This window comes from Electrona antarctica (assembly GCF_951216825.1).
Source record: "Electrona antarctica genome assembly, chromosome: 1".
Classification (NCBI taxonomy): domain Eukaryota; kingdom Metazoa; phylum Chordata; class Actinopteri; order Myctophiformes; family Myctophidae; genus Electrona; species Electrona antarctica.
The window spans coordinates 3,021,535-3,036,689 of record NC_136806.1 but is presented as its reverse complement, the minus strand read 5'-3'; the positions used below and the strand labels follow the sequence as shown (position 1 = coordinate 3,036,689).

General features: G+C 51.0%; 1 protein-coding gene across 1 annotated transcript in view; it reads right to left on the bottom strand.

Moving 5' to 3' along the window:
• Positions 1 to 15,155, bottom strand: part of LOC306927428 (uncharacterized protein) — a 79,865-nt gene that overhangs the window by 8,484 nt on the left and 56,226 nt on the right. Inside the window, exons 16-17 of the mRNA XM_079507167.1 lie at positions 10,469 to 10,537; positions 9,250 to 9,511 (exon numbers count right to left, since the gene is read on the bottom strand). Coding sequence (XP_079363293.1) covers positions 9,250 to 9,511; positions 10,469 to 10,537 — 331 coding nt within the window. The remainder of the gene's footprint in view (positions 1 to 9,249; positions 9,512 to 10,468; positions 10,538 to 15,155) is intronic.

The window sequence follows — 15,155 nt, the reverse complement described above, 5'->3', positions numbered from 1 at the left end:
CCCCCAACCCGTCCTTGTCCAATAGGCACGTTAGCAACGGTTACTAAGTCCCTCCCCCCAACCCGTCCTTGTCCAATAGGCACGTTAGCAACGGTTACTAACTCCCTCCCCCAACCCGTCCTTGTCCAATAGGCACGTTAGCAACGGTTACTAAGTCCCTCCCCCCAACCCGTCCTTGTCCAATAGGCACGTTAGCAACGGTTACTAAGTCCCTCCCCCCAACCCGTCCTTGTCCAATAGGCACGTTAGCAACGGTTACTAACTCCCTCCCCCAACCCGTCCTTGTCCAATAGGCACGTTAGCAACGGTTACTAAGTCCCTCCCCCCAACCCGTCCTTGTCCAATAGGCACGTTAGCAACGGTTACTAACTCCCTCCCCCAACCCGTCCTTGTCCAATAGGCACGTTAGCAACGGTTACTAAGTCCCTCCCCCCAACCCGTCCTTGTCCAATAGGCACGTTAGCAACGGTTACTAAGTCCCTCCCCCCAACCCGTCCTTGTCCAATAGGCACGTTAGCAACGGTTACTAACTCCCTCCCCCAACCCGTCCTTGTCCAATAGGCACGTTAGCAACGGTTACTAACTCCCTCCCCCAACCCGTCCTTGTCCAATAGGCACGTTAGCAACGGTTACTAACTCCCTCCCCCAACCCGTCCTTGTCCAATAGGCACGTTAGCAACGGTTACTAACTCCCTCCCCCAACCCGTCCTTGTCCAATAGGCACGTTAGCAACGGTTACTAACTCCCTCCCCCAACCCGTCCTTGTCCAATAGGCACGTTAGCAACGGTTACTAACTCCCTCCCCCAACCCGTCCTTGTCCAATAGGCACGTTAGCAACGGTTACTAACTCCCTCCCCCAACCCGTCCTTGTCCAATAGGCACGTTAGCAACGGTTACTAAGTCCCTCCCCCCAACCCGTCCTTGTCCAATAGGCACGTTAGCAACGGTTACTAAGTCCCTCCCCCCAACCCGTCCTTGTCCAATAGGCACGTTAGCAACGGTTACTAACTCCCTCCCCCAACCCGTCCTTGTCCAATAGGCACGTTAGCAACGGTTACTAACTCCCTCCCCCAACCCGTCCTTGTCCAATAGGCACGTTAGCAACGGTTACTAAGTCCCTCCCCCCAACCCGTCCTTGTCCAATAGGCACGTTAGCAACGGTTACTAAGTCCCTCCCCCCAACCCGTCCTTGTCCAATAGGCACGTTAGCAACGGTTACTAACTCCCTCCCCCAACCCGTCCTTGTCCAATAGGCACGTTAGCAACGGTTACTAACTCCCTCCCCCAACCCGTCCTTGTCCAATAGGCACGTTAGCAACGGTTACTAAGTCCCTCCCCCCAACCCGTCCTTGTCCAATAGGCACGTTAGCAACGGTTACTAAGTCCCTCCCCCCAACCCGTCCTTGTCCAATAGGCACGTTAGCAACGGTTACTAAGTCCCTCCCCCCAACCCGTCCTTGTCCAATAGGCACGTTAGCAACGGTTACTAAGTCCCTCCCCCCAACCCGTCCTTGTCCAATAGGCACGTTAGCAACGGTTACTAAGTCCCTCCCCCCAACCCGTCCTTGTCCAATAGGCACGTTAGCAACGGTTACTAACTCCCTCCCCCAACCCGTCCTTGTCCAATAGGCACGTTAGCAACGGTTACTAACTCCCTCCCCCAACCCGTCCTTGTCCAATAGGCACGTTAGCAACGGTTACTAACTCCCTCCCCCAACCCGTCCTTGTCCAATAGGCACGTTAGCAACGGTTACTAACTCCCTCCCCCAACCCGTCCTTGTCCAATAGGCACGTTAGCAACGGTTACTAACTCCCTCCCCCAACCCGTCCTTGTCCAATAGGCACGTTAGCAACGGTTACTAACTCCCTCCCCCAACCCGTCCTTGTCCAATAGGCACGTTAGCAACGGTTACTAAGTCCCTCCCCCAACCCGTCCTTGTCCAATAGGCACGTTAGCAACGGTTACTAAGTCCCTCCCCCCAACCCGTCCTTGTCCAATAGGCACGTTAGCAACGGTTACTAAGTCCCTCCCCCCAACCCGTCCTTGTCCAATAGGCACGTTAGCAACGGTTACTAACTCCCTCCCCCAACCCGTCCTTGTCCAATAGGCACGTTAGCAACGGTTACTAACTCCCTCCCCCAACCCGTCCTTGTCCAATAGGCACGTTAGCAACGGTTACTAAGTCCCTCCCCCCAACCCGTCCTTGTCCAATAGGCACGTTAGCAACGGTTACTAAGTCCCTCCCCCCAACCCGTCCTTGTCCAATAGGCACGTTAGCAACGGTTACTAAGTCCCTCCCCCCAACCCGTCCTTGTCCAATAGGCACGTTAGCAACGGTTACTAAGTCCCTCCCCCCAACCCGTCCTTGTCCAATAGGCACGTTAGCAACGGTTACTAAGTCCCTCCCCCCAACCCGTCCTTGTCCAATAGGCACGTTAGCAACGGTTACTAACTCCCTCCCCCAACCCGTCCTTGTCCAATAGGCACGTTAGCAACGGTTACTAACTCCCTCCCCCAACCCGTCCTTGTCCAATAGGCACGTTAGCAACGGTTACTAACTCCCTCCCCCAACCCGTCCTTGTCCAATAGGCACGTTAGCAACGGTTACTAACTCCCTCCCCCAACCCGTCCTTGTCCAATAGGCACGTTAGCAACGGTTACTAACTCCCTCCCCCAACCCGTCCTTGTCCAATAGGCACGTTAGCAACGGTTACTAAGTCCCTCCCCCAACCCGTCCTTGTCCAATAGGCACGTTAGCAACGGTTACTAACTCCCTCCCCCAACCCGTCCTTGTCCAATAGGCACGTTAGCAACGGTTACTAACTCCCTCCCCCAACCCGTCCTTGTCCAATAGGCACGTTAGCAACGGTTACTAAGTCCCTCCCCCCAACCCGTCCTTGTCCAATAGGCACGTTAGCAACGGTTACTAAGTCCCTCCCCCCAACCCGTCCTTGTCCAATAGGCACGTTAGCAACGGTTACTAAGTCCCTCCCCCCAACCCGTCCTTGTCCAATAGGCACGTTAGCAACGGTTACTAACTCCCTCCCCCAACCCGTCCTTGTCCAATAGGCACGTTAGCAACGGTTACTAACTCCCTCCCCCAACCCGTCCTTGTCCAATAGGCACGTTAGCAACGGTTACTAAGTCCCTCCCCCCAACCCGTCCTTGTCCAATAGGCACGTTAGCAACGGTTACTAAGTCCCTCCCCCCAACCCGTCCTTGTCCAATAGGCACGTTAGCAACGGTTACTAAGTCCCTCCCCCCAACCCGTCCTTGTCCAATAGGCACGTTAGCAACGGTTACTAAGTCCCTCCCCCCAACCCGTCCTTGTCCAATAGGCACGGTAGCAACGGTTACTAAGTCCCTCCCCCCAACCCGTCCTTGTCCAATAGGTACGGTAGCAACGGTTACTAAGTCCCTCCCCCCAACCCGTCCTTGTCCAATAGGCACGGTAGCAACGGTTACTAAGTCCCTCCCCCCAACCCGTCCTTGTCCAATAGGTACGGTAGCAACGGTTACTAAGTCCCTCCCCCCAACCCGTCCTTGTCCAATAGGCACGGTAGCAACGGTTACTAAGTCCCTCCCCCCAACCCGTCCTTGTCCAATAGGTACGGTAGCAACGGTTACTAAGTCCCTCCCCCCAACCCGTCCTTGTCCAATAGGCACGTTAGCAACGGTTACTAAGTCCCTCCCCCCAACCCGTCCTTGTCCAATAGGCACGTTAGCAACGGTTACTAAGTCCCTCCCCCCAACCCGTCCTTGTCCAATAGGCACGTTAGCAACGGTTACTAAGTCCCTCCCCCCAACCCGTCCTTGTCCAATAGGCACGTTAGCAACGGTTACTAAGTCCCTCCCCCCAACCCGTCCTTGTCCAATAGGCACGTTAGCAACGGTTACTAAGTCCCTCCCCCCAACCCGTCCTTGTCCAATAGGCACGTTAGCAACGGTTACTAAGTCCCTCCCCCCAACCCGTCCTTGTCCAATAGGCACGTTAGCAACAGTTACTAAGTCCCTCCCCCCAACCCGTCCTTGTCCAATAGGCACGTTAGCAACGGTTACTAAGTCCCTCCCCCCAACCCGTCCTTGTCCAATAGGCACGTTAGCAACGGTTACTAAGTCCCTCCCCCCAACCCGTCCTTGTCCAATAGGCACGTTAGCAACGGTTACTAAGTCCCTCCCCCAACCCGTCCTTGTCCAATAGGCACGTTAGCAACGGTTACTAAGTCCCTCCCCCCAACCCGTCCTTGTCCAATAGGCACGTTAGCAACGGTTACTAAGTCCCTCCCCCCAACCCGTCCTTGTCCAATAGGCACGTTAGCAACGGTTACTAAGTCCCTCCCCCCAACCCGTCCTTGTCCAATAGGCACGTTAGCAACGGTTACTAAGTCCCTCCCCCCAACCCGTCCTTGTCCAATAGGCACGTTAGCAACGGTTACTAAGTCCCTCCCCCCAACCCGTCCTTGTCCAATAGGTACGGTAGCAGCGAGGAGACAGGACAAGCTGTCCTTCTCACCCACAGAGATGCAGATGTTAAACGACGGGATTTCTCCATATAAATAATCCATCATTCCAGTAGCAAGAGCTAAATCTATAGTCAACCAGGCCTGCAGTAGGCTATGCACTGGACACATGTCTTCTAAATCTAGTCTACCAGGCCTGCAGTAGGCTATGCACTGGACACATGTCTTCTAAATCTAGTCAGCCAGGCCTGCAGTAGGCTATGCACTGGACACATGTCTTCTAAATCTAGTCAACCAGGCCTGCAGTAGGCTATGCACTGGACACATGTCTTCTAAATCTAGTCAACCAGGCCTGCAGTAGGCTATGCACTGGACACATGTCTTCTAAATCTAGTCTACCAGGCCTGCAGTAGGCTATGCACTGGACACATGTCTTCTAAATCTAGTCAACCAGGCCTGCAGTAGGCTATGCACTGGACACATGTCTTCTAAATCTAGTCTACCAGGCCTGCAGTAGGCTATGCACTGGACACATGTCTTCTAAATCTAGTCAACCAGGCCTGCAGTAGGCTATGCACTGGACACATGTCTTCTAAATCTAGTCAACCAGGCCTGCAGTAGGCTATGCACTGGACACATGTCTTCTAAATCTAGTCTGCCACGCCTGCAGTAGGCTATGCACTGGACACATGTCTTCTAAATCTAGTCAACCAGGCCAGCAGTAGGCTATGCACTGGACACATGTCTTCTAAATCTAGTCAACCAGGCCTGCAGTAGGCTATGCACTGGACACATGTCTTCTAAATCTAGTCAACCACGCCTGCAGTAGGCTATGCACTGGACACATGTCTTCTAAATCTAGTCAACCAGGCCTGCAGTAGGCTATGCACTGGACACATGTCTTCTACATCTAGTCAACCAGGCCTGCAGTAGGCTATGCACTGGACACATGTCTTCTAAATCTAGTCAACCAGGCCTGCAGTAGGCTATGCACTGGACACATGTCTTCTACATCTAGTCAACCAGATGGCTGTGTTGTTGAACACACACACAGCTTAACGTCATGGCTGTGTTGTTGAACACACACAGCTTAACGTCATGGCTGTGTTGTTGAACACATACACAGCTTAACGTCATGGCTGTGTTGTTGAACACACACACAGCTTAACGTCATGGCTGTGTTGTTGAACACACACACAGCTTAACGTCATGGCTGTGTTGTTGAACACACACACAGCTTAACGTCATGGCTGTGTTGTTGAACACACACACACAGCTTAACGTCATGGCTGTGTTGTTGAACACACACACAGCTTAACGTCATGGCTGTGTTGTTGAACACACACAGCTTAATGTCGGGAAAGTTACACGACTAGACTCCTAATGACCGCAGTCTGACCGCCATTACCTGAAAACTCCTGTCAGACGGTCGTTAAATAATGTCATGCACATTTGTCCAGTTTGTCTACCTGTTCTCTAGAGCGCCCCACAGTGGTCATGTAGGGTACCTGTTCTCTAGAGCGCCCCACAGTGGTCATGTAGGGTACTACCTGTTCTCTAGAGCGCCCCACAGTGGTCATGTAGGGTACCTGTTCTCTAGAGCGCCCCACAGTGGTCATGTAGGGTACCTGTTCTCTAGAGCGCCCCACAGTGGTCATGTAGGGTACCTGTTCTCTAGAGCGCCTCACAGTGGTCATGTAGGGTACTACCTGTTCTCTAGAGCGCCCTACAGTGGTCATGTAGGGTACTACCTGTTCTCTAGAGCGCCCCACAGTGGTCATGTAGGGTACCTGTTCTCTAGAGCGCCTCACAGTGGTCATGTAGGGTACTACCTGTTCTCTAGAGCGCCTCACAGTGGTCATGTAGGGTACCTGTTCTCTAGAGCGCCCCACAGTGGTCATGTAGGGTACTACCTGTTCTCTAGAGCGCCTCACAGTGGTCATGTAGGGTACCTGTTCTCTAGAGCGCCTCACAGTGGTCATGTAGGGTACTACCTGTTCTCTAGAGCGCCTCACAGTGGTCATGTAGGGTACCTGTTCTCTAGAGCGCCCCACAGTGGTCATGTAGGGTACTACCTGTTCTCTAGAGCGCCCCACAGTGGTCATGTAGGGTACCTGTTCTCTAGAGCGCCCCACAGTGGTCATGTAGGGTACTACCTGTTCTCTAGAGCGCCTCACAGTGGTCATGTAGGGTACCTGTTCTCTAGAGCGCCTCACAGTGGTCATGTAGGGTACCTGTTCTCTAGAGCGCCCCACAGTGGTCATGTAGGGTACCTGTTCTCTAGAGCGCCCCACAGTGGTCATGTAGGGTACTACCTGTTCTCTAGAGCGCCTCACAGTGGTCATGTAGGGTACCTGTTCTCTAGAGCGCCCCACAGTGGTCATGTAGGGTACTACCTGTTCTCTAGAGCGCCCCACAGTGGTCATGTAGGGTACCTGTTCTCTAGAGCGCCCCACAGTGGTCATGTAGGGTACTACCTGTTCTCTAGAGCGCCTCACAGTGGTCATGTAGGGTACCTGTTCTCTAGAGCGCCTCACAGTGGTCATGTAGGGTACTACCTGTTCTCTAGAGCGCCCCACAGTGGTCATGTAGGGTACCTGTTCTCTAGAGCGCCCCACAGTGGTCATGTAGGGTACTACCTGTTCTCTAGAGCGCCCCACAGTGGTCATGTAGGGTACTACCTGTTCTCTAGAGCGCCCCACAGTGGTCATGTAGGGTACTACCTGTTCTCTAGAGCGCCCCACAGTGGTCATGTAGGGTACTACCTGTTCTCTAGAGCGCCCCATAGTGGTCATGTAGGGTACCTGTTCTCTAGAGCGCCCCACAGTGGTCATGTAGGGTACTACCTGTTCTCTAGAGCGCCCCACAGTGGTCATGTAGGGTACTACCTGTTCTCTAGAGCGCCCCACAGTGGTCATGTAGGGTACTACCTGTTCTCTAGAGCGCCCCACAGTGGTCATGTAGGGTACTACCTGTTCTCTAGAGCGCCCCACAGTGGTCATGTAGGGTACTACCTGTTCTCTAGAGCGCCCCACAGTGGTCATGTAGGGTACTACCTGTTCTCTAGAGCGCCCCACAGTGGTCATGTAGGGTACTACCTGTTCTCTAGAGCGCCCCATAGTGGTCATGTAGGGTACTACCTGTTCTCTAGAGTGCCCCACAGTGGTCATGTAGGGTACCTGTTCTCTAGAGCGCCTCACAGTGGTCATGTAGGGTACCTGTTCTCTAGAGCGCCCCACAGTGGTCATGTAGGGTACCTGTTCTCTAGAGCGCCCCACAGTGGTCATGTAGGGTACCTGTTCTCTAGAGCGCCCCACAGTGGTCATGTAGGGTACTACCTGTTCTCTAGAGCGCCCCACAGTGGTCATGTAGGGTACTACCTGTTCTCTAGAGCGCCCCACAGTGGTCATGTAGGGTACTACCTGTTCTCTAGAGCGCCCCACAGTGGTCATGTAGGGTACTACCTGTTCTCTAGAGCGCCCCACAGTGGTCATGTAGGGTACTACCTGTTCTCTAGAGCGCCCCACAGTGGTCATGTAGGGTACTACCTGTTCTCTAGAGCGCCTCACAATGGTCATGTAGGGTACCTGTTCTCTAGAGCGCCCCACAGTGGTCATGTAGGGTACTACCTGTTCTCTAGAGCGCCCCACAGTGGTCATGTAGGGTACTACCTGTTCTCTAGAGCGCCCCACAGTGGTCATGTAGGGTACCTGTTCTCTAGAGCGCCCCACAGTGGTCATGTAGGGTACCTGTTCTCTAGAGCGCCCCACAGTGGTCATGTAGGGTACCTGTTCTCTAGAGCGCCCCACAGTGGTCATGTAGGGTACCTGTTCTCTAGAGCGCCCCACAGTGGTCATGTAGGGTACCTGTTCTCTAGAGCGCCTCACAGTGGTCATGTAGGGTACCTGTTCTCTAGAGCGCCCCACAGTGGTCATGTAGGGTACTACCTGTTCTCTAGAGCGCCTCACAGTGGTCATGTAGGGTACTACCTGTTCTCTAGAGCGCCTCACAGTGGTCATGTAGGGTACCTGTTCTCTAGAGCGCCTCACAGTGGTCATGTAGGGTACTACCTGTTCTCTAGAGCGCCTCACAGTGGTCATGTAGGGTACTACCTGTTCTCTAGAGCGCCTCACAGTGGTCATGTAGGGTACCTGTTCTCTAGAGCGCCTCACAGTGGTCATGTAGGGTACTACCTGTTCTCTAGAGCGCCCCACAGTGGTCATGTAGGGTACCTGTTCTCTAGAGCGCCCCACAGTGGTCATGTAGGGTACTTGTTCTCTAGAGCGCCCCACAGTGGTCATGTAGGGTACTACCTGTTCTCTAGAGCGCCTCACAGTGGTCATGTAGGGTACCTGTTCTCTAGAGCGCCCCACAGTGGTCATGTAGGGTACCTGTTCTCTAGAGCGCCCCACAGTGGTCATGTAGGGTACCTGTTCTCTAGAGCGCCCCACAGTGGTCATGTAGGGTACCTGTTCTCTAGAGCGCCCCACAGTGGTCATGTAGGGTACCTGTTCTCTAGAGCGCCCCACAGTGGTCATGTAGGGTACCTGTTCTCTAGAGCGCCTCACAGTGGTCATGTAGGGTACCTGTTCTATAGAGCGCCTCACAGTGGTCATGTAGGGTACTACCTGTTCTCTAGAGCGCCCCACAGTGGTCATGTAGGGTACCTGTTCTCTAGAGCGCCTCACAGTGGTCATGTAGGGTACCTGTTCTCTAGAGCGCCTCACAGTGGTCATGTAGGGTACTACCTGTTCTCTAGAGCGCCTCACAGTGGTCATGTAGGGTACCTGTTCTCTAGAGCGCCCCACAGTGGTCATGTAGGGCAGGCTGGTGGAGGAAACCGAGCGCAGCCTCTCCCTGCCGCCTCTCTGTAGCTCCGCCTCCTTCGCTCGCCCCCCTCTCCCTCTCTCTCTCTCCCCGAACCAAGGGAACGGCAGGCAGGAGTTCACGGAGGTCAACGACCCCTGTGAGGTCACGGAGGTCAAGGAGGTCAGCGACCCCGAGGGCGAGACGCCGTCGGGGTTGTCCATGAGGTCACTGCACGACTTCCTGTCAGGACACACACACACTTCCTGTCAGGACACACACACACTTCCTGTCAGGACACACACACACTTCCTGTTAGGACACACACTCACTTCCTGTTAGAACACACACACACTTCCTGTCAGGACACACACACACTTCCTGTTAGGACACACACTCACTTCCTGTCAGGACACACACTCACTTCCTGTCAGGACACACACACACTTCCTGTCAGGACACACAATCACTTCCTGTCAGGACACGCACGCACTTCCTGGAACAACATATTTTCAGATGGGGGTCAACGGCCAATTTCATATCATTGTGGGGCTCCTTGACATGATAAAGGTTGAGAACCACTGACATAGAAACATAGGGTTTAATCACAGGGTTAAACCCTATGTTTCTATGTCAGTGGTTCTCACAGGGTTAAACCCTATGTTTCTATGTCAGTGGTTCTCACAGGGTTAAACCCCATGTTTCTATGTCAGTGGTTCTCACAGGGTTAAACCCTATGTTTCTATGTCAGTGGTTCTCACAGGGTTAAACCCCATGTTTCTATGTCAGTGGTTCTCACAGGGTTAAACCCTATGTTTCTATGTCAGTGGTTCTCACAGGGTTAAACCCTATGTTTCTATGTCAGTCGTGCTGAACCTTTATCATGTCAAGGACCCCCAGAACTTATTTTATTTGGCTGCGGACCACCATCTGAAAATAAGTGGTTCCAGGGATGACCAAGATGCGACTATTTTGTCAGTTGGGCGCGAGCCCTTTGTGGATGCACGTCAGGCCATTCTGGCTGGCGTGAGCTTTAACCTGTATGCTGCGCTGTGTGAAATAAAACAACATAATCTCTGATCCGCTGTCTGCCGTGTGTCACAACGTTTCTCCGGGGCTCTCATGGTTCAGATACATCACTATAAAACACCAAAAGGGGTTCGATCCTTCCCGCCGTGAAGGGGTTAAAATGCGTCCCACCTGTTGATGAGTTTCAGCCTCAGGTTCTTGTCGGTCTTTCTCTTCCTGCTCAGAGACTTACGGATCCCACTGGAGAACAACAGAACAGCAGAACAGCAAGGGTTAAACCCACTGGAGAACAACAGAACAGCAGAACAGCAAGGGTTAAACCCACTGGAGAACAACAGAACAGCAAGGGTTAAACCCACTGGAGAACAACAGAACAGCAGAACAGCAAGGGTTAAACCCACTGGAATGGCCTTCGATGAAAGTGGACTTGAGATATGACTATTAAAAATGTACAAAAATCCATAAATTATGCCATTCACATATAAATCTATCGGTACTTTATTGCTGGTCATGTTTAGTTTTTGAAAAAATAGATGATTAATCATTAAAACAGCATTATATAGCTCTGTCCCCCAATCGCACTCAACCCCGTTACACAAGCCATTCTCCCCTCCATAACAATAATTAACTGGCCCTTTAGTGACATCACGAACAGGAAGTGGCAAGTCTTCTGAATAACATGCTACAGAAAGAGGCAATCTCACACCTTATTTTACAATGTTTTAGAGTAATTTATACTCTCACATGTGGTCGTAAGGCATAACAGCTCAACTCCGTTACATGGAATAAAGATAGAAAACAATTATTTGTGAAATTTATGTTTGTTATTTCAACAATATATATGATTTTTTAATCCAATGCATGCCATGTTGTCTCCTCTTAATCACTAAAGGTAGTGTAGTGGCCATCTTCAGTAACAAATCACAACCCCGTGTATAACAAGATTCAAGAATTTATTTGCCATGTCAACAAGTTGATAGGAATTTGTCTTGGTTCATACTCAACATATACAGACAACCATAGATACAAAAACAAAAAGGACAATACAATACAAAAACCAGCAGCATAGGGAATTACATTGTTTTTAAAGTGCACTATGCATATTGCTACATACATACATCTAGTTCAGATGTCTAATGGCTACGAGGTAAGTGCTATCTCTGAAGCGAGATGTTGAGCTCTTGATGCTTCTATATCTCCTGCCTGATGGGAGGAGATTGAAGAGGTAATGTGCAGGGTGAGAGTTGTCTGCAATGATTTTTTTGCCTTCCTAATTATTCTGGTGGAATAGAGTGAGGAAAGTGTAGGGAGGCTACATCCAATGGTTTTTGATGCGCGACGTACTACTCTTTCCAGCTTCGATTTGTCTTGAGAGGTTGTGTGACCAAACCAGACAAGCATGGAGAAGGTAAGAACACTTTCAATAGTGGCCCTATAGAAGTGAGTCATGGCTGTTTGGCTGACTTTAAACTTCTTAAGCTGCCGCAGAAAATAGAGACGCTGGTGTGATTTGCTTATTATGAGACTGTTGTTGAGATCCCATGATAAGGATTCATGGATGGTGGTCCCTAGGAACCGGAAGGAGGAGACTCTTTCTACCTCTTCCCCATTGATGAAGAGGGGGGAGGGGACTCGAGATTTTCTTCCTAAAGTCTATGAACATCTCTTTGGTTTTAGAGATGTTTAGAATCAAGTTGTAACTCTCACACCATCTCACCAGCTCCTCTACTGCTCTGCGGTAGTCGGATTCATCCTCGTTGGTAATAAGACCTACTAAAGATGTGTCATCAGCAAATTTATACATCATAACTGTACTAAAGTGAGATTGACAGAAATGAGTATATAATGAGTATAATAGTGGAGAAAGGACACAACCCTGGGGGGCCCCAGTGTTTAGGAGCCTAGACAGCGAGACAAGATCACCTATTTTGACCACCTGTTTCCTGTCACATAGAAAATTAAAGATCCATTTACATAGAGGTGTGCTGACGCCTAGCTCCTGTAGGGTTGAAATCAGCTTCCCAGGCACTATTGTATTAAATGCGGAGCTGAAATCAACAAAGAGTACACGAGCATAGGTGGATCTGGATTCTAGATGTTGGGTAATAGTGTGCAGACAGAGGGACACTGCATCATCTACACTCCTATTTGCTCTGTAGGCAAATTGGTGGGGATCTAGTGCTATGCTGGACAGGTGCTTACATACCAGTCGCTCAAATACTTTCACAATGACAGATGTTAGGGCAACAGGCCTATAGTCATTAAGACAGGTGATATTATTTTTCTTTGGGACAGGAATGATAACCACAGATTTAAAGCAAGCAGGCACAGTACAGAGTTCAAGTGACCAGTTGAAAATGGAAGTGAGGACAGGTGCGAGTTGGTCAGCACAGTGCTTTAATGTGGCAGACGACACGCCATCAGGCCCTGCCGCCTTTCTGGGGTTTTGCTGACGGAGCAGCAGTCTGACATCATGTTCCCGTATGTTGGGTGGAGAGTCACCCTGCTCTCTTGGAAAAGAGGGGGACTGATGGTTTTCACTATCGAACCGACAATACAAATCATTAAGCCTCCCAGGAAGGGAGGGGTCCCTGTCTGGAACATGGTGCTTGGTTTTATAGTCAGTGATGTCCTGCAAACCCTGCCATACACCTTTGATGTCATTTGCTTGCAGTTTGTTTTCAAGCTTCACTTTGTAGGAGGCCTTAGCCTTAGACACAGCACGCTGAAATTCATATTTCAGTCTCTTATAATTCCCCATATCACCACGTTTATAAGCAGCATGTTTCTCCCTACAAAGCGATCTCACTTCATTATTGAATATGATGGTCCTTGTGGGAATGCAAACACTCTCACAGAAGTGAATGTAGGATGTAGCAGTGTCAGTGTAAGTGTCAATATCCTGACCGTCAGCCCAGAGGCTAGTCCATTCTGTGGAATCCAAACAGTCCTGTAATGTATCTATGGCTTATAGAGACCATTTCCTACACAGTTTGACAGTTGGTTTTGCCACCTTTAGTTTCTGCCGATACTTAGGGACTAGGAGAATGGTGTTGTGGTCGGACTCACCGAGAGGAGCTCTAGCCACTGCGTGATATGCCTCTGGGATGGTCGAGTGTTCTCTCCAACCTGGTGGCGATGTTAATCTGAGGTTTGTATCTTGGAAGAGCCTTCTTCAGGGAGACGTGATTGAAGTCCCCCAGCGCGAGCACAACTGCGTCGGGATTGTTATTTTCCACCTCCGTGATGTTCTCGGACAGCTGCTGCATGGCAGACTGAGCGGCGGCGCTCGGAGGGATATAGACTACAGATAGTGTGACAGAAGAAAACTCTCTCGGCAGATAGAAAGGTTTACACTCCACCGTGAGACTCTCTAACTCAGGAGAGCATGATTGTGACAGTATTCTGGTGTCTGTGCACCAGTTCCTGTTGATATAGCAGCAGACACCGCCTCCGCGTTGTTTTAGTGAGTCGGTGGTGCGGTCCGCACGATGAAGAGAAAAGCCGGCTTGCTGTAACGTAGAGTCCGGGATATCCTCATTTAGCCAGGTCTCGGTTAGGCAGATGGCGGCAGCGTCTCTAAAGTCTCTCTGTGATCCGATGAGCATGGACAGCTCATCTCTCTTGTTTGCCAAAGAGCGGACGTTGGAGAGGATCAGGCTGGGCAAGGCTGGGCGGTGGATGCGACGTCTTAGTCGGACTAGTGCACCTCCTCTCGCCCCTCGCCTCCGTGGCTGCCCGCGGTGTTTCAGCCGCTCTCCGTGTAGTTGGAAGTCCGGTGGAAGGTCGGGCAGAAAAACGGGCATGTTTGCCCGAACGTGAAGGAGTTCAGTCCTGTCGTACTGAACGAGACCAACGCTGGGTTCCAAAAACAAACAAACAAACAAAAAAACAAACAGGAGTAGAACCATGTCGCCATAGTACGGCGCCATCTTGCCTGATGACGTGACACACCTGTCACCTGTCACTCAGATGCATGTCAACCCCGTTATCATATTATCCCTTCGAGAGCCACCTCTTAGGGGCACTTAAGCCCTCCAAAAATGTATTTTTTCTGCACTGGTTTCTGCTTTAAGTGGGGGGATATGGATATCGGCCGGGCAACTGGCAACCTACACATTCACATTCACATTGGGTGAGGTGACAAATGTTATACGCTAGGGGGGGGGGGGGGGGGGGGTAGTCGCCACCGTCTAAAAATGAATCCTCTACGTGCTGCGTTGCCTAGGAGACGGGCTTAACAGGCCCGGGTTCAACCGGAAGGGAAAAGAAAAGATAAACAACAACAAAAATGGATTGGATTTCCCAAGTAAACGTAAGGCTCTGCTGACAGTGGGGGGGGGGGGGGGGGGGCTGACAGTGCATATATATTTACTCCAACTCCAAGCATCAAATAGTAAGTTAATAAAATGTATGAAATCCTCCACGAGGATAGATGGGTGTAGAACCACCAAAACCACGAGGATAGATGGGTGTAGAACCACCAAAACCACGAGGATAGATGGGTGTAGAACCGTACCAAAACCACGAGGATAGATGGTGTAGAACCACCAAAACCACGAGGATAGATGGGTGTAGAACCGTACCAAAACCACGAGGATAGATGGGTGTAGAACCGTACCAAAACCACGAGGATAGATGGGTGTAGAACCACCAAAACCACGAGGATAGATGGGTGTAGAACCGTACCAAAACCACGAGGATAGATGGGTGTAGAACCGTACCAAAACCACGAGGATAGATGGGTGTAGAACCACCAAAACCACGAGGATAGATGGGTGTAGAACCGTACCAAAACCACGAGGATAGATGGGTGTAGAACCACCAAAACCACGAGGATAGATGGGTGTAGAACCGT